This window comes from Typopeltis vanoorti, chromosome 1 (assembly GCF_054136105.1).
Source record: "Typopeltis vanoorti isolate ZY-2024b chromosome 1, IOZ_Tvanoo_1.0, whole genome shotgun sequence".
Lineage (NCBI taxonomy): Eukaryota > Metazoa > Arthropoda > Arachnida > Uropygi > Thelyphonidae > Typopeltis > Typopeltis vanoorti.
This window is the reverse complement of record NC_143549.1, coordinates 74,022,649-74,043,733: the sequence shown is the minus strand read 5'-3', so window position 1 is coordinate 74,043,733 and position 21,085 is coordinate 74,022,649. Positions and strand designations below refer to the sequence as shown.

Below are 21,085 nucleotides of genomic sequence, written 5' to 3'. Positions count from 1 at the left end.
TAGAGGAGGATATTTGTCTATGGGTGAGATATGGAATGTATTAAGTTTGCAAAGTGGACGGAAAGCAACTTGTACATTAATCTGTCGAAGTAATCTTGCTATTTTTTCACAAAGTCCTTTAACATATGGAATACAAATTGTGATTTTTTCTTATTGAAGAGGATGATAACAATGGCCATAATTACTGATAATTTTTTTGGATAGTTTTCGCAATCTAACCATTTGCATTAAAGGTAGTTCTGATAAACAGTTCTGTGTTTAGAAGAGAATTTGTAGAACAAATTTTATGAGCTCTATCAACTAAGGATTTGATTACACCATATTTCTGACAAGGGTGATGACGAGAATTAGAATCAATGTTTACCAGTGTGAGTTGGTTTTATGTATGCTGAGAACTTTAAATTATCATTTGGATGACATAGAATGAGAACATAGAAAAGGGTAGGCAATTGTTGTCTTCTACTTCTAGGATAAATTTGATTCTTGGGTTAATTGGATTAATTTTTCTAAGAAATTCACAACAAAGAGGAGTTACCTACTGCAAATACATCATCAACATATCCAGGGACGGCTAATGCATAGGCACTGAGGAACTGCAGCACCCCCCAATTTTTCTCGATATGTAAATATATTTATTAATTTATTTATATTTGCTTGTAATACGTATTTAATTTTATCATGAACAATCCTATACAATTCTCTTATTTTGTATAAAAAATAATAAAAATCCATATTGTAGCACTAAGGAGGGCGAAGGACGCTAGCAGCACTGTGTTTACTACAGTATCATATTGTTACGAGCGCAAGTATATGCACATCATAGTGAGATACCAGCTCTTAGCGAAATGCGGCACTGTCCGTCGCACAGTTCCACTGTTTTTTATATGCGGTTTGCGCCAGTAGTAGAATGTTCGTAGTGCTTATCGTGTTTACTCAGTCTCTTTAAATATTTGGACATTACAGTTAAAGACATAATATTTGTTATAGTTTTTATTTCAGAACATTATTGGGATTATGATAATATGATAACCCAGCCACTGGGGAGGACAAATTAGTCTTCTTGGTGCCGGTCCTAAGCCCAGATAAATGGGGGAGGGTTGGCGTCAGGAAGGGCATCTGCCATAAAAAAAAACAAAACCAAGGATGAAATGTTGAATAAGAGAGAAAGGACTAAGGCTAGGGCGTACCCCGTAAGCGACTCGCAGTTCTGTCGCCCGAGGACTGTGAGAGGTGGGCTAGGGCTCCTGAACCAAGGACGGGTTCGGCTAAAGAAGCGAGTCCAACAAAAAGAGAGTGTGTGTAAAGTAAGAATCGGGTCGCTGAATGTGGGTACGATGAATGAGAAGAGGAGGGAGATAGTGGACATGATAAGAAGAAGGAAGCTGAAGATCTTGTGCGTGCAGGAGACAAGGTGGAAGGGCAAAGAAAAAAGCAAAGGAGCTAGCGGAGGGATATAAACTGTTTTATAGCGGTGTGAATGAGAAGGGAAGAAACGGAGTTGGAATTATCATCGATAAGGAGCTGAAGGGTGAAGTCTGCGAGGTGGGTGTGCTGGAAGAATGATCGGATTATGATCGTTAAGCTTGAGATGGGAGGAAGTGTGGCTACTATAGTGTGTGGCTACGCCCCACAAGTAGGTTGTGATGAGGAGGAGAAAGAGACGTTCTGGAGAGTGACCAAGTAGTAATAGGAATCCCTTATGGTGAGAGAGTGATCGTCGGAACAGATCTGAATGGGCATGTAGGACGGCGACGAAGCTGTGAAGAAAGGGTACATGGGGGTTGGAGTAGTGGTGAAAGAAATGAAGAAGGTAAAAGAATCATAGAATATGCTGTGGCCTTCGATCTGGCTATAGCTAACACGTGGTTCAAGAAGAGAGTTGGGCATCTGATAACCTATAAGAGCGGGGATAGAATGAGTCAGATTGACTATATTATGTGCCATAGGAAATATCTGAAGGAGGTGAAAAACTGTAAAGTGATTAATGGAGAAAGTGTAGCGGCACAGCACAGGTTGGTTGTGGTAGACTGTGATATAAAAGGGGAAAAGAAGAATAGACGGAAGTGGCGGATACAGAGGAGAATAAAGTGGTGGAAATGGTTGAAATTGGAAGAGGAAGGCCCAAGGAATAAGTTTAAAGAAAAGGTATTGAAAGAAATGAAGTTACCAGAGGATGTGGAAGAATGGTGGGACGTTAATAGTCGGAATATTAGAAAAATTGGAGAAGAGGTGCTTGGTATAACATCAGGAAAGGGAGTGCCTGAGGATAAGGAGGCATGGTGGTGGAATGAGGAGGTGCAGTTGGAGATCAAGGAAAAGAAAGAGGCAAAGAAAAAATGGGACATGACTGGAACTAGAGCCAACAAGGAGGCATATAGATTAGCGAAGAAAATTGCAAAGAGAGCTGTGGCAAGGGCGAAAGCGAGGGCAGTTGATGAGGTTTATGAAGAACTGGAGAAAAACGGTGGTGAAACTCAGTTGTTGAGAATAGCGAAAGCCAGATAAGGCCTCGAAAGACATAACATCAGTCAAGCAGATAAAGGATGCCTCAGGAGTAGTATTACAAGAGGAGGACAAAATCAGAGGAAGATGGAAAGAATATTTCCGTAAACTACTAAATGAGGAGAATCCGAGAGAGAGGTATGAGGATGGAGAGGTAAACGAAAGACCGGTGCAAAACATAAGTAGAGAGGAAGTGGATTGGGTACTGAGAAAAATGGAGAATGGAAAGGCTGTAGGGGCAGACCAGATACCTGGGGAAGTGTGGAAAAGTTTGTGCAGTGAGGGCGTGGATATGTTATGGGATCTGATGAGGAAAATAGCCCAAGAGGAAAAGATACCAGAGGAATGGAGGAAAAGTATTCTCATCCCAATCTACAAAGTTTTTAGTTTTATTTTTAATTTGTATCGGTTTTGAAGTATGTGACTTCCTCAAGAATATCTTAGCATCTCTGATCCACAAAAAAATTGGTCATTTTTTCTGTTTTTGCTTGGTACAACAGATTCTAGTTGAATGGTGTTAAATATTTGGATAGGAAGATTGGTGTGTTGTCTTGCAATGCATTCAAGTCCTTGGCAACTGATTTTTTCTGTCTGCTGGCTTTTATGATATTGTCTCTTGTGGACTTGCTTGTAAGACGAACTATGACTGGTGCAGGTTGTGGCAAACTTTGTTTTTGCTCTTCCTAGGAATCCGATGGGTCTGGAAGGTCTGATCAAAGTGAAATTGCCGGTATGTTATTCTGGTGTTATTACATCTGTCTTGGTGGTTCTCATTCATTTTTATTGTGGTCTGCTTTTTGAACTAATTAGGAGACTTTTTTTCCCCACTTTGGGAGCCTTTCTATGTCTTCTCAGTATTTTATATCACTGTCTTAGGCCATGCAATTAGGCCAATTGCATGGCCTAATTTTAAAATTATGTCTCTGAATTTTTCTGTAGGTGCAGTTTCAGGAAGACCATTTATGATAAGATCTTTTTTTATGTTGCTGCTGATTTAAACGTTCGTATTGTAGTTTTAGAGAATGAAGTTCTTGAGAGTTCAGATGTTTCTTTCATGAAATTGTGCTGCCTGTCATTTAGTGCATTAATGATGATTTTGATCTTTTACCGTTTGCAACACTTCTATGACTGTTAAGTTATTATGTTTGACCAAATCTTCATATTCGCTAGTTTTTTTTGTTATTTGTTCGTTCTGTTTGTCAAAGAGATCTTACACAAGATCTACTAAGCTGGCTTTTATAGTCGCTAGACCATTTTCTATTAGTATATTTAAAGAGTTGAAATTATAGGACTCACTTGCATTTTTTGTCTGTTCAGATCGTGATCCGAATTTTCCTCCAGTATAATCGGCTGCGTCATAAATGGCTGCCTTAGGTCTGTTTCTTTGTTCCTCCTGCAGATTACACACTTCCATTCCTCGCGTGATGCATTGGTTTTACGTTGCCAGGTTGTTTCTGAAAAGCCGGCACATTTTAAGTGTAGAATCCTGCTGCATTTCGCACAGGCTATTTGGTTTCCGTCGGACAATAAAATCCTCCAAGCATTTGAGACACTTCATAACTCACCTTTCTTCCCTTGAGTAGGGAGGCGTGATTGTAAAGATGGCGACGTCCTTTGTCCTTCGCTCGTTGTTGACCGCTGTCCTCTCTGTTTAATTTTCAACACTTCAAAATTTGGTTTCTTCTTAGCCGATTTTGGTGAATTTTATATCACTGTCTTCGGCGTAACTGGTAAAGTTACTTGGGAACACTTTCAAATTAATAACAGGTGTTGGAACCACTTTAAAACTATAAAGAACGGGGGCAGTGATATCACTGTGCGCCGTTTCAAATGCTTACACAGCGCCCTCTATTTTTTTATTGTTCTTTCAAATATTTACATATGTACAATGATCATCTATTCAGTATATTATTTTACAAGGTTCAGCACTGTACTTTGTGCTACATATAATGAGATTTAAATAGTAATGATGATAACAGTTTTTTTTTATATAATAATCATAATAATAATTTACAATTATATAGTTCAGCGTTACACACCATGGCGCTTGGCCGCACGAAGGAAGACTTGGTTTCGAGTCTAGTCGGCGACTAGAGGAAATTTTTCTAAGCCTTTTTTCGACCGGTTCCCGAATTAGTCGATCTCTGGCATGGGCAAGCGGGTTTTTCCTCCCGGAAACTCGGGTTTTTCGTCCTGTAAACTCAAGAAAATCAACCGTAGAACCCACATTATTTCAGACATTAATTATATTGTGTTAGGGTTAGGGACCACTAGATGGCGGCACATTTGAGCCGTCTCTCTTCACTGTGTAACTTAATTATTGATAGCCTTGGGCCATCTATCTCTGATTGGTACCAGTGGAGATTGAACTGCCCACTCAGTCTCCAAAGTTAGATAGGGCTAAATGGCCTCGCCTACTCCCTGTATACGGGAATAAAAAGGCGTTAGCTGATTTTTTTTTCTTGTTCAGCGTTACGTTACATAAGTTGTATAATATTACATGTTGTGGTTTACTATTTTTTTTCAAGTTTGAAAAGGTGCGATTATACAACAGTATTTACACATATGCAATCTAAATATTATGTTTCATTATTCTGACAAACATATACGGTGTAAACTCATGATTTACTTTTAAAAGAATTTTTTTTTACATTGCATACATTTGTTACAGTTATTATATACATTAGATACATTTGTTAGAATTATTATATACATTACATATATTTGTTTACATATGATACATTACTTACATTTATTTACAAGTGATATTTACATTATGTAAATTGGTTTACATATAATACATACATTGCATACATTGGTTTTCATGTGATACCGTACATTACATGCATTTGGTTACATATGATACATCTCGGATGAGAACTAATTTTTTTTGCTTTCATCCTCGAAGCTTATACGTAAGCTTATCTGAGGATGACACCAGTTCGTTATTATGTGTATTTTTTTTTTTTTGCTGTGTTGGGAAGCTACAAAATCCATGATATTCGCACGTGCGCGCGCGCACACACACACACACACACACACACACACACACACACACACACACACACACACACACACACACACACACACACACACACACACACACACACACACACACACACACACACACACACACACACACACACTTGGAATGTATTGATTCGTCGCTGAACTTGAAGTCTGAACATGAATATATTGTGTTTCATTAAGTTTGTATGGTATTTTGGGTGCGTGTTTCTTGTTCGTAGTATGTCCTCAGAGCTCTTTTCAGGCTATTGTAGTCTGTAAGGTTTCTGTATTCAAAAGGTAATTTGTTTATCATGCCTGGGATGTAGAAGTTTCGCGTGGCCTTTCCGTGGTGATTATTGTATTTATGTGTGATATAATTAGTAGTCTGAGGTCTTGTTATACGGGATGTATTTCTGACTGTACTGTAGTTGACATCGAAATAATGTTTTAGCAAGGCTGCATAGTGACATAAATGTTTTGCTGTCAGTATTTTGTGTTCTGATATTGCAATGTTTATAAGGTCGTGATTTTCTCTTTGTTCCCAAAAGATCAGTTTTGTCATTTTGTACTGTAGCGACATTAATCTATTTGATTTGTAGGGTGCACAGAAAGCATACGTTGTTATAGCGTATCTTAGTATATTTTGGCATAGTGCTTTGTATATTAGTGTTTTTAGGCGTATGGGAACTATGTCTTTTAACCTTAGAGTTTGCCACTTATTGTTCGGAGTTTGTTGTGTAGATGGTTTATGTGGCTATTCCAGTTCATATCTGCATCGAAGTAAATTCCAAGGTATCGTATTGTTTCAACCTGAGTGATTGTAGTGGTTTTGCTGTTCTGTGTGTTTTTTGTGTTGGAAAGTGGATGTTGGATGGTTATATATTTGTTATCAACTGGTCGAGTCAGTGGATTTCTGAATATCATTAATTTTGTCTTTTCTGAGTTTAGGTGTATGGAGTATTTCGTGAGCCAGTCTATGATCAGATTTATGTCATGTTGCATACTTGTTTGGGCTATGCTAGCGTTATTATGGATGGATATTATTGCTGTATCGACGGCGTATTGGAATATCTTTCCTTTGAGTGGTAACTGATTAATATCGTGCGTGTAAATGTTGAATAGAGTTGGGGAGAGTACAGCTCTCTGTGGTACTCCACGGGTTACTGGTAGCTCTCTGCTTCGGTGTGATCCGATACGTGTGATATGCTTTCTATTTTGGAGGTAGTTTTAAACCACCTGTGAAGAGGCCCGTCTATTCCAACATGCCTCAGCTTTTCTAACAAGGTTTGATGTGTAAGTGTATCGAATGCTTTACTTAGATCTATAAAGACTACCATGGCAATTTTGTTTTTGTCTAAGGTGGTATTAATCATGTCTGTAAAGTCTTCCAAGAGAGATGTTGTTCTCCTATTTTTCTGAAAATCATATTGTGTTTTGGGGATAATATGAAAGATCTCAGTGTATGCTGTGAGTTTCTTCAGTGTGATCCGCTCCACAATTTGATTGATAATTGGTAATGTTGCTATGGGTCTGGTAATTGCTGATTAAATTTCTTTTTCCATGTTTGTATATGGGTGTGATTATGGCGGTGTTTAACATACTTGGTATCTGTCCTGTTTTAAATATTTTTTTTATTAATTTTAGTAGGATAGGACTTAAACTATTTGCATGTTGCTTTATATCTTTAGGTCTGTTACCATCTATTCCTCGGCCTTTGTTTGGTTGATTTGATGTATTGCTGAGAGAAGTTCTGCTTCTTTTATGGTTGGGAACCATAATGTCTGTTTTGATTGCGAGACCAAGTGGTGGGTCTCGTTTTGTGATTAGGGGAATATTTTTGTGCAGTTCTTGGATGGAGTCTGCATAGTATTGGTTAAAGTCATTTGCTAGTTGTTGGATAGGTTTTGTGTCTTTCATGAAGCTGTGTTTTATGGTTTCGGAGGCGGTGGTATTGGGAACAAAATCTAGCATCTCATTAATCAGATGCCAGGTTTGTTTCATGTTGTTTTGTGCGGAGGTTAGTTTGACTCTGTAGTAGCTTCTTTTTGCATTTCTGATTTGTGTTGTAAGGCGATATCTTGTTATCTTATATTCAGTTTTTAAAGTTGTGTTATTTGGATATCGCTTTAATTCTTTCCATAAAGCGTCCTTTCTGTGTATTTCTAGGATTTAGTTTTGTGTTATCCAAGGATTTTGTGTTGTTTTTGATCGAATTCGGACTTTCTTTGTAGCTTTCTTATATATTTCCTGTAGTGTGAGTTTAATGTTGTTGTATAAGATATCTGCTGAATCTGATGCCAGGTGTTCCCAGTCTGTTTTTCTTATTTCGTGGTTGACTATTTCTTCGCCTATTATTATTTTCTGTCGCTTTTCTTCTGTGGGACATTGCATGGGTATTGTCTTGGTGTGCAGGTTTAGAGCGGTGAAGTAATGGTCTGCTACTTTGCACTTTATTACTGATGCAGTGTAACTATTTGGTGGTGCTCGGACGTTTATATGATCTACACAGGAGGCAGTGATAGTATTTCCGAATATTTCTTCTCTAGTACATGATGTCATTGTTGGTATTAGATTATACATGGATAGTGCGTCTAGGTATTGTACAGTGTTGTTCTGGTTTTCATTTGCAATATTTATGTTTATGTCGCCAATTATCGTTAGGTGTTCGGTTGAGCATATTTCTTGGCTTGAAAGCCAGCAATTGAGTTCGTGTAAGAATTTTATCATGTTTAGGCTTGGTGGCCTGTAAATGGCATTTAGTATTATGGGGTGCTGTGTATTCGTGGTATTAATGATTTCGAGGCATAGGGTTTCAGCATGCTCAAACTGATAGGCCGTTTCTTTTGCTATTAATTTTTGTTTGATAAATATTAATATTCCACCCCCCTCTTTTTGTTTGGCGGCATGATCTATGCTGTTGGAAGCCTGGAATTTGGAAAGCAGTCGCTTCGTCATTAGTTATGGATACTTCTGTAAGAATCACTATATCAATAATATCAGTGTACTTCCTCAGATAAGCCTGCAATAATAACCAATGTTTTCGGATGCTTCTGATGTTAATATGCAAGATTGAGAGACCTCTCGCTTGTACTGTGTTGTTTGACTTGTTTCCATGCATCAAGAGATCCGAAAGTACAATTACTGATGTATTCTGGTGTAATTACATCTATCTAATGGTTCACATTCATTTTTGTTGTGTTGAGGTCTTCTTATTGAACTAAGTCGGACTCTTTTGTTTCACTCTGGCAACCTGTCTATATCTTCCGAGCTTTTTATTTGTATAGACTTTGAAGTCTGTGACTTTCTCAAGAATATTTTGCCGTCTTTGATTCATAAAAATTGATACTTTTTTCTGTTTTTTCTTTTCTTGCTTGGTACAAAAGATTCTGATTGAAAGGTGTTAAATACTCAGATAGAAAGATTGGCGTATTGTCTTGCGATGCATTTAAATCCTTGACTACTGGTTTTTTTTAGTCTGCTGGCTTTTATGAGATTGTCTCTTGTAGCTTTGCTTGTCAGACGAACTATGACTGGTGCGGGTCGTGGGGAGCCTTGTTTTCTGTTCTTCCTGGGAAACCGATTTATGGTCTGAATATCATTATGCTGTAGGGGGATGTCAATTGCATGGCCTAACTTTAAAACTACGTCTCTGAGATTTTCTGCGGATTCGGTTTCTGGAAGACCGTTTATAACAAGGTCTTCTTTATGTTGTTGTTGGTTTAAAACTTCGTATTGTAGTTTCAGGGAATTAAATTCTTGACGGAGTTCCGATGTGTCTTTTATCAATTTGTGCTGTCTCTCAGTTAATGCGTTAATGCTGGTTTTAATGTCTTTTACAGTTTGTAAGACTTCTTCGACTTTTGAATTATTAAATTGAACAAACTCTTCATATTCGCTAATTTTTTTTGTTATTTCTTTATTCTGTTTATCAAATAGTTCTTGGACAAGATCTGCCAAGCTGGCTTTTCTAAACCTTTTTCTAGTAATAAATTAACGGAACAATACAAATATCAAATCAAACAGAAATACAAATTTCTGCATTTGCTTATAAGGATTATTTGTAGATGATAATAATAATAATAATAATAATAATAATAATAATAATAATAATAATAATAATAATAATAATAATAATAATAATAATTATAAATTCTACTGGCAAACGTGACCATTTATATTTAACAACCAATATATCCAAAGGCGCTAAATAAAATCGAAATTGCAGTATATATATAGTGCTTATTACGCATAATCAATGCTCAGTTTAGATATTCAAAATATTTATTATGACCTGTAATTATTATCTTTATAATTTTTTTTATTATTATTTTTTATTTAATTCATTATCTTTTCTTGTGGATTCTTAATAATAATAATAATAATAATAATAATAATAATAATAATAATAATAATAATAATAATAATAATAATAATAATCTTAAAAATACATAAATAAAAACATAACGAACTGGGCATTTTCGCTAGCCTGGCTGGCCGAGTGGTTAGCGTATCCGCTCTCCAAACAAAATGTTGCGGGCACGAATCCCACCGTAGATATGGATGTTTGTTTGTGAAAATACTAGTGGTGGTCGGCTTTAGATAAATAATAATAATAATAATAATTTTAGATGGCGTTGATGTAGAAAATGTAGGTAGTTACGGTTGATGAAGAGTTGTAGCGTACGTACCCTCCCTCGATGAGTCTTTGAACTCCCTGGAGGTGCTAGGTAATAATAATAATAATAAGCCATAAAACCCCATAATGTTTGTTGAAAACTGTATGTAACAAAGATATATTATTCAGACATACAATTATCTATTGCATATCATTAACATCAACCTCATCAATTCATAAAAATACAAGCAATAAATAAATAAAATAAATTTGAAAGTACCACCAATTTTTAATAATTATGGATTCTGTTATTACTGTTGCCACTGTTATGATATTATTTTAACTTTGGACAAGAATTTATGTACCCAGTGATGAAAATCATACTATTAACCAAGTAACTGTTACTAAATTGTAACTAATCTCTTTCTTCCTCAGTACTTTTTTTTTACGTTCGAAATATTTGTTTTTCAGATATTTGGTATTTAGGATTCTCTTAAATGCTCTTGCATCTGGTAAAAGAAATGGAATTTTATGATACTGTTTAATAAATTTTCAACATTATTTCCAATCTGATACTATTTTATTTGTGCAATTGGAAGAACAACGGCAAATTTCCTTTTTTTTTTTATTTTGTTTTAAACTCTCTACTTTCGCTATACTTCTTTAACTAATTAACAATTTTTTGTCGCTCTCTGTAGCTTTCTGGTGCAGCTCGAATCGTGTAGTGCAGTGTAGAGTAACCACCTGCGAAGAATTTAATAACCATTATTATTATTATTATTATTATTATTATTATTATTATTATTATTATTATTATTATTATTATTTTGTTCCCAACACCACCGCCTCCAAAACCATAAAACACAGCTTCATGAAAGACGCAAAACCTATCCAACAACTAGCAAGTGACTTTAACCAATACTCTGCAGACTTCATTCAAGAACTGCACAGAAATATTCCCCCAATCACAAAACGAGACCCTCCACTTGGACCACAATCAAAACAGACATTATGGTTCCCAACTATAAAAGAAGCAGAACTTCTCTCTGCAATACATCAAATCAAACCAAGCAAAGGCCCAGGAATAGATGGTATCAGATCTAAAGATATAAAGCAACATGCAACTAGTTTAAGACCTATCCTACTAAAATTAATTAAAAAAATATTTAAAACAGGACAGATACCAAGTATGTTAAACACCGCCATAATCACACCCATATACAAATATGGAGAAAGAAATTTAATCAGCAATTACCAGACCCATAGCAACATTACCAATTATCAATCAAATTTGGAGGGGATCATACTGAAGAAACTCACAGCATACACTGAGATCTTTCATATTATCCCAAAAACACAATATGATTTTCAGAAAAATAAGGGAACAACAACTCTCTTGGAAGACTTTACAGACGTAATTAATACTGCCTTAGACAAAAACAAAATTGCCACGGTAGTCTTTATTGATCAAACTAAAGCATTCGATTCACTTACACATCAAACCTTGTTAGAAAAGCTGAGGCATGTTGGAATAGACAGGCCTCTTCACAGGTGGTTTACAAACTACCTTCAAAATAGAAAGCATATCACACATATCGCGTCAAACCGAAGCAGAGAACTACCAGTAACCCGTGGAGTACCACAGAGAGCTGTACTCTCCCCAACTCTCTTCAACATTTACGCACGATATTAATCAGCTACCACTCAAAGGTAAGATATTCCAATACGCCGTCGATACAGCAATAATATCCATCCATAATAACGCTAGCATAGCCCAAACAAGTATGCAACATGACATAAATCTGGTCATAGACTGGCTCACGAAATACTCCATACACCTAAACTCAGAAAAGACAAAATTAATGATATTCAGAAATCCACTGACTCGACCAGTTGATAACAAATATATAACCATCCAACATCCACTTTCCAACATAAAAAACGCACAGAACAGCAAAACCACTACAATCACTCAGGTTGAAACAATACGATACCTTGGAATTTACTTCGATGCAGATATGAACTGGAATAGCTACATAAACCATCTATACAAGGTATAGATGGTTTATGTGGCTATGGCAAACTCTACAGGTTAAAAGGCATAGTTCCCATACGCCTAAAAAACACTAATATACAAAGCACTATGCCAAAATATACTAAGATATGCAATAACAACGTATGGTTTCTGTGCACCCTACAAATTAAATAGCTTAATGTCGCTATAGTACAAAGTGATAAAACTGACCTTTTGGGAACAAAGAGAGAATAACGACCTTATATACATTGCAATGTCAAAGCACAAAATACTGACAGCAAAACATTTATGTCACTATGCAGCTTTGCTAAAACATTATTTCGATGCCAACTACAGGACAGGCAGAAATACATACCGTATAACAAGACCTCAGACTACTAATTATATCACATATAAAAATACAATAATCACTACGGAAAGGCCACGCGAAACTTCTATATCCCAGAAATGATATACAAATTACCTTTTGAATACAGAACCCTTACAAACTACAATAGCCTGAAAAGAGCTCTAAGGACATACTACGAACACGAAACACGCACCCAAAATACCACACAAACTTAATGAAACACAATATATTCGTTCAGGCTTCCATTTCAGTGACGCATCAATACAATTTCAAGTTTGTGTGTGGGGGGGGGGTGCGTGCGTGCGTGTGTGTGGGGGGGGGCGTGTGTGTGTGTGTGTGTGTGTGTGTGTGTGTGTGTGTGTGTGTGTGTGTGTGTGTGTGTGTGTGTTTGCGCGCGTGTGCGTGCGTGCGTGCGTGTGCGCGAATTTCTCAATCATAGATTTCGTAGCTTCCCAAGCAAAAAAAAACCAATAAATAATGACCAACTGGTGTCATCCTCAGATAAGCGTACATATAAGCTTCGAGGATGAAAGCAGAGAAATTAGTTCTCATCTAAGATGTAACCAAATGCATGCAATGTACGTATCACATGTAAACCAATGTACGTAATGTAAGTATCATATGTAAACAAATGTAAGTAATGTATCATATGTAATCAAATGTATGTAATGTATGTGATAACTGTAACAAAAGTATGCAATATGGAGTGATCATATCCATTGATATTGTATATATAGAGTGTAATATTGCAAAGAAACATCTGTAATAATTATCATTATGAATATTATAATAATATATGTTGTAAAGAGTTATTGTTATTATTATCATTAAAAAAAATTTATGTACAAGAAAGTATTTGTTATGCATAATTGTCTGCATATAATGTATGTAATTTATCTGAGAAATAATAAAATATAAAAAAAAATATATATATATAAAATTATTCCTAACACCTCCAAGGAGTTGGAAGACTTATCGCATGAGGAGGACACCTACAACTATCTCGACCACTACACCGAACCTCTACTACGAATCATCTCCATCAACGCCATCTACCGCCCACCTTCTCCATCACTACCACTACAACTAGTATTTTTTGTCTGTAAATTGCGTGTGTTCTTAATGGCCGATTTGTCTGTATGATATATAACTTTAATGAACGTTACTAAATTCATTAATGCCTTATTCAAATCACACAACCTTTATTATATAATTTAACCGCCTTTACATGATAAAGGCGGTTAAATTCAGCGCCACATAAAATGTTACGTAAGGCGCCAAACGTTGTGCGTCAGGTAGTGACATTCCAATAACTTCTGCTTCGTTACAGGGGAATTCCCTACTCAGTATATTTAAACCACGCTCGCTTGTTTTGGTGTTTGCGCTAATGTTTTAACGCCACCGTTACTGAATGTGCTGAATGCGAACGGAATATTCTTTTCAGGTAATCTATGATATGCAGCATGATTTATAAGGAATGCATGAAAAGGTTTTATTTCTTTAGTAAGTATTATTTGTCTAATGTCTAATAATGCCTGCTTCTAACATACATGTATTTGCAAAAGTGTAAACGTGATATTCGTAAGAATACTTGCATTTCTGCGAACTATTTTTATATTTACGTCGCTGTATGTTTTCTGATTATAAATTTGGATGGTAATACACGGTTTGTAACATCTTTAAGGGCATATATATTCGATTTCAACCTAATGAATTTGAACTATTCTTTCACCACGTGTCTAGACTAAGTTCCACTGCAATGTTATCAATGATCTCTTTTTTTTTTCTGTTTTTTAATGCACTTTGGTTTGCCCTTGACCGAATAAAGAAGTTTCTCTCTCTCGAGCTTTCTGCTGTGGCAGTCCAAATTTGTCAAGGTTAGAATAGATGACTTCTCATTAATTATTATTTGGTGTCATAGCGTTCTCACGCATCGTTCAGCCAAAGGGCAGCGATATCATTATGATATCACTAGTTGTGGTGGGCGGTAGATGGCGTTGATGGAGATGATTCGTAGTAGAGGTTCGGTGTAGTGATTGAGACAGTTGTAGGTATCCTCCCGCGATGAGTCTTCGGACTCCTTGGAGGTATCAGGAATAATAATAATAATAATAATAATAATAATAATAATAATAATAATAATAATAATAATAATAATAATAATAATAATAATAATAATAATAATAATAATTTTTGGCCTATCTCCGTAACAAGCTTTGGGTTATGTGTTGGAGTTTCACGACTTAGCTGTAAAATTGGAATATACTTATTGCAATGAGAGCAGTAGCAGCGCCCATTTAAAGACGGAGTTTTTTGAGATTTTAATCAAATCATATATTGTATCAAAAAAGAAATCGAATCATTTTTTCCATGTAGTTTAGAAACACAGCACTTTGTCATATTTTGCATGTTAGGAACACAATTCAGTTATTCCCTGAAATTTTCATTAGTTAAACTTCTTTTCCATGTAAGCCACTTAATATTCAATTTCTAAAGGTGGTGATAGCTTATTCATTAAAGTTATACTTCGACTTTTAAAGAAAAGATAAGATAATTGTCGAAATAAAATTTATTTATGTGATCTTTACGATTTAAGCTGTAATCTAGTTTGTCATCCATCTAAAAGTTTCTATTGCAGACCGTTGACTTTTTTTATAATTAAAAAAAATATTACTATTACGTGACACCTGCAAGGAGTGCAATGACTCATCGAGGGTGGTCATTCTACTCTAATATTCATAACTCACACAAATCACCGTCTCCACCAACTATACCAACATCGCTACCGTCATCTATGTACATAACGTCATTTCCTCGTCCACCACCAATAGTATTTTTTTAGTAAATTACTTTACTAAAAAATACTGTGTTCACCCAGTCGATTTATATGTCTGTAAATCGGTGAGTTTCCAGGAGAAAATTACTGCTGCATTCGTATGAGATCAACTAACTCACCTTTAATTGAAAAAGCCCATATAAAAATTGCTCTCTTTACGATGAAAATTTTAACTCTAGTTCTTTTCAATCTAAGGACGCAAAATACTGTTGTTATTCCAATTACTTTACGAACAAAATCTACGAAAGAGCCTCTAAGAAAGATAGGAGCTTTATGATTTAAAATTATCCACTGGATAAGAGCTTAAATCATAATGATCAGAATAATGAAATTTAATTTTGACAATTTATTTTCGTTTTGAGAAATGAAGAACGCCATCAAGTAAGCTCTGCACAAAAATATAATATTAATATTATATAGACAATATCCACCTTGAGGAACATGATCTAAATTCACAAGAAAATTAAGTTATTATTATTATTATTATTATTATTATTATTATTATTATTATTATTATTATCGGGACATGGTAATAACTAGTTACTAACACAATGTTCCCACATAAAAATGTGCACAAATTCACACGGAGAGAAGATGCAAGGAATAAGAAAAGTCTCATGGACTACGTTATTGTCGACAGTGATGTTTTACCACTGGTCCATGACACAAGAGTATACAGAGGATTTGAAATCGGAAGTGATTAGCATTTAGCGTTCAGTTGGATAAAATTGAACTTCATATTGAAAAGAATGGTGTGTAAAAAAGTATCGAAACAAATCAAAATTGAACAGATATCAGATATGAACTCTAGACCCACATACGCAAACATTATTCAAGAAAAAAAATGAAAGAGTTTGAAAACAAGAACCAAACCTTGGAGATTCAATGTAAAACCCAAGAAAAAACTTTGATTCAGCCAGAGAGGCATGTGGTGAGGTAATCTGCAAGGATAGAAAAATCAGAACTCCATGGTGACTCAGGAAGTCAAAGAGGTAGTCAAGAAAAAGCATACGGAAAGTTCCTGGCAAATAACGCAGCTTGTGCTCTTAGAGAATACAAAGACAAATGTAAGACAGCAAAACACTGTGTAAAACTAGCTAAACAAAGGTCATGGGAAGACTTTGGTTAGAACATTGGAAATAAATATCAGAAAGGTGGTAAATTAATATGGAGGCTATTGAAAGCTTAGATGAAGGAAAGAGTACTGTAAAACGAATCAGAGATTATAAAGATGACATGAAAAGTGAAGATAAAGATGTCCTAGATGTTTAGAATAATTACTTTGAAAGATTGAATGATACAAGCAGTGACAGCATAGTAGTAGAAAACACTCAACAGGAATGCCGTCTGGAATATATATCTGTACTTGAAGTAGAAAAAGCTATCACAAATATGAAATGTGTAAAGGCAGCTGGAGTAGATGAATTCTACCAGGAATGCTAAAATATGGAGCTATAAACGTTTTACAGTGGTTACACGGCATAATTCAGAAGGCCTGGTGAGGGTATCGAATTCTAGATGGTTGGAGTAGAGCACTCATAGTACTTATCTATAAAAGGGGAAATAAAACTGAATGTAATATGAGAATTACAGAGCAATTTCTCTGCTGAGTATTCCTGGTAAGATTTATGCAAGTATTCTTGAGTAAATGCTAAGAAAAGTTTGAGAAGGGAAGATTGGTGAAGTAAAAGCCGGATTCAGGCCAAATAGTGGTTGCAGGATCAGATTTTCACTTTAAGATAAGACAAATAGTTAAGAAATCGTGGGAATATGTCAAGGATCTGTACTTAAGTTTTGTAGATCTCGAAAAGCATATGGCAAGGTGCCAAGCTATTCAAATCGCAACAGTTATATGGTGTCAATGGGACATCATATCAAGCAATACTTAGTCTTTATTTGAGTTGTAAATCAGCAGCTATCAGATTTATAACTTGAGTTGTATGTAAATCCGCAACTAGAATTCAAGGGGTACAGGAGGTTGGTTTGATCTTAAGTCAGTTGTTCAACAAGGGCGCACATTATCTCCACTGCTATTCATCATCTATATATGGATCACGTTATGAAGGGAAACGGTATTAAATCTGATATTAAATCTGATGATATCAAAGTTGGCGATGTCATTCGCTCTTTATTTTATGAAGATGATGTTGTACTCCTGAATGAATCTAGGGCAGTTGTCTGCGTGATTCCCTGACTAAATTGAATCACGGATGTAATAAATTTGGTATGAAAGTCAGCATTAAAAAGACAAAGACAATGAATATAGGTAGAAACATTGAGGACATCAACTGCATCCTGAATGGAAAACTTATAAGTAAAACATTTCAGCTACTTAGGCACAATATTTAGTTAAGATGGCAAATTAAATTTTGAAATAGGCAGCGGAATTAGCAAACCCTAGTATTGTAAGAAGTCAACTGAATAAATTTACATATAATAAGAGAAAGATTAGTCAAAACACCAAATTAGCTGTATATATATACAGGGTGTTCGGGATAAATTTGACATATTTATAATTAATTATATTTTTCCGTAAGTTACATGTATTAACACACACTTCTCTTCATTTAAAAGTTTGGACCCTTCTTCATTCATATACAAGATGTCAGAAAGGATGGATAGCTGGAACCCACCTGAATCATGGAAGAGAATAACTTGTATCATGATGATTCGTGCCCGCCATCAAAATAAGGATATTACGACTGCTGCCCAATGCTCCCTGAATACAGTAAAAACAATCAGGCATGCTAGAGACTTGCAATGGTGACTACGAGGATGTAGCAAGAAGAAAGATCCCTAGCAGACGATCTGATTGCGTTCGTACAGCAGAATTCCTCGCAAATCTGCAGGAACAGGTGTTGAAGAACCCTGGCATTGGAATTCGGGCTTTGTTCGTGGAGTTGCTAACTGTAGTCAAGCCCTGGATAACAAGGGTAGCCAATGGTAGGCCGTATGTATGGCAGCAGGATTCGGCCCCTTGCCACACCTCTGGGAAAAGTCAAAAATGGTTGTCTGAAAATTTCTACGACTTCACCAGTCCAAATGTTTGGCCTCCAAACTCCCCAGACCTTAACCCCATGGATTATTTTGTATGGGGCGCAGTTGAAAAAGACACCAATCGCACTTCCAGTAATACAAAAGCCCAGTTAATGGATAAAATTAAAACAGTTTTTGCGGCCCTTCCCAGGGAGACTGTAGCATCAGCTTGTTCGAGGTTCCGAAGCAGAATTGAAGCTGTGATCGATGCTAATGGTGGTTATTTTGAGTAAATCTTGTTGATAGTATTGTAATTAACTCTGCCTGTAATGTTTTTTTGTCAATTCATTAAATTTAATAGATACAAAGAAGATTTTCTTTTTCCTTACGAAACTGTCAAATTTATCCCGAACACCCTGTATATATATATATACAAGACAGTATTCAAACCAATTTAAACTTATGGATCTGAGAGATGGGTTAGAAATGAAACTCTTGATCTAAGACTAGAGACCGCAGATATGAGAGTTCTGAGAAAGAAAGATTGGGGTGTTAAAAACAGGTGACATAAATGGCAGAATCATATTAAAAATGAGAATACGAGGAAAGAAAATCTTGACATTGTTATCATCCAGGAATGTGTTAGGAGAGTTAATCTCACGTAGTATGATGTTACTTGAGAGGAAAGATTAGCAAAAAAAGTATTCGTTTGCCAGGATGGATGGCAGAAAAAAAGACCCAGAGGAAGACCAAGATGTCGATGGATTGATACAATAAAAAGTGCCCTAGATTAGATGACAGATATATGAGATCTGACAATATCGGAATCTTGACAGGTAACATTGATTTGGAGGAAAATTGTGGATAGGAAGTTAATAATGATGTAACTTTTCATGTAGTGCTATCATAAGATCATTACACCCATGAGGGTATATGTCACGAATTTGATGATGATGATTATCTGTAGGCATCTTCATGGTGTCAGGAAACTCATCGAGGGATGGAGTTGAAAGTAATTACAGAGTACCAATCAATTAAATTGATTATTATTATCATTATTATCAGACCTCCATGGAATCAAAAGACTCATCACACGCGGTTCCACTAGCACACACATACACAGTTCATCATACCGTGCCTTAAATATATTCATTGTCTCTGTTTTGCAACACTTACAAACAATGCATTCAAATCAACTACAACTCTGCATGCAAAAAAAAACCCTGCTCTTCACCTCCCCTTGCTCATACTCTCTTTATTTATATACATCTTCCAGAGATGGTCTCTTGTTTTCCCCTCATTCTATGTAAAATCTCACCCACATTAATCTGGGAATAACCTATTAAGAACTTGTATCTCTCAATCATGTTCTCCTCCTCCTTCTCCTTTTATCAGCAGTTTCTTCAAATTCCATTTTCTGCATTTGTCTTCATACTCAACATTTCAGAGACCAGAAACCACTTTAGTCAATCGTTTCTTGACTTTTTTCAATATCTCCTCATTCTTTTGGAAAGCAGGTAACCAAATCTGTGCAGTTTTAGCAATATGTCCTCGGAAATTTGGGTCATTGTTCACAGTTACTTCCAGATCTCTCAACTTCTCCTCCAAGATATTTCTACCAATTGTGTAGTATACATCTCATCTTTGCTTCCCAAATTTCATAATCTTACACTTTGCAGCAATGAACTGAAAACTCTATTCGGCCAGTGCATTCAAGTTCTCTAGCAAACAACTGCATATCACCACCCAATATCATTAACATATAAGATGAATAGCAACGGCCCCAAAACAGACCCTTGAGGTACGCCACTAGTGACTTACCTCTTCTGGGATATAATTCCTCCATAGACATCTTGCTGATTTCTATCAGACGGCTAGTCTCCGATCCAGTGCATTAATCTACTATCTGAACTTCGTTCCAATTTAATTAGCAACTTGTAATGTGGCAAAGGCCATTGCAAGATGCAAGTATACCACTGTGTATGCATCACCTTTATCCAATGCATTTGTCTCATTGTTATAATAAATTAGACGATTACTAAAGCACAATATTCCTTTAGCAAACCCATACTGACCATCATAAAAGAAAGTTGTTGTTTACCCAGTTCTGAAACTTGGTTCTGATTAACTTCTCTAATACTGTAACCACAATTCCAGACACAGAGATTGGCCTATAATTCGAAGCTTTTAAGCTTTAGTCTTATCATCTCCCTTATGAAGCGGAACGACTTTACCATCTTAATTAAATTATTATTTTTTTTGTCCGTTGTAAATGCAAATTATTCTTGCTGAGGACAGAAAAAATAGGCTCATTTGAAAAAAAAAAAAAAAAAAAGAAGAAAAAAAAAAGGAAAGGCAAATCTTTACTAATTGTCTTTGCATAATTTTTCCTTTCTTATCTTTTATTTATTTATTTATTTTCAGAACTTATCTTTGTGACAGAACTATAAAGCGAGTAAAAAAAATGGAATCCCTAGTATTCTTAGATAATTAAACTAAAATTTTAATTGTTTTCTGTAAAAAAAAAACAATTAAATTTTCTGTATTAAAAATGAGGTTTAGGATCATTTGAGCATTTCTAAGTCCTCACGTAGAATTGCTCCAGTGACGGCAAAGTATTATTTGTGTAATAATAGCTTAATTTCAGTGATCTGATAGAAAATTATTTTGTTTAAAAATTTGACTACAAGAAAATATTAAAGTTCTGTCTCGATCACAGAATTTCAATAGTTCAACGTTCTTGCACCAGAACTATATATGCTG

The 21,085-nt window shown here is 35.6% G+C and overlaps 1 protein-coding gene across 1 annotated transcript in view; it reads left to right on the top strand.

The window, feature by feature from the left end:
• The first annotated feature begins 13,916 nt into the window (after nucleotides 1-13,916).
• Nucleotides 13,917-21,085, top strand: part of LOC150110090 (uncharacterized) — a 232,993-nt gene continuing 225,824 nt past the window's right edge. Inside the window, exon 1 of the mRNA XM_090391299.1 lies at nucleotides 13,917-13,954. Coding sequence (XP_090247425.1) covers nucleotides 13,931-13,954 — 24 coding nt within the window. The 5' untranslated portion in view covers nucleotides 13,917-13,930. The remainder of the gene's footprint in view (nucleotides 13,955-21,085) is intronic.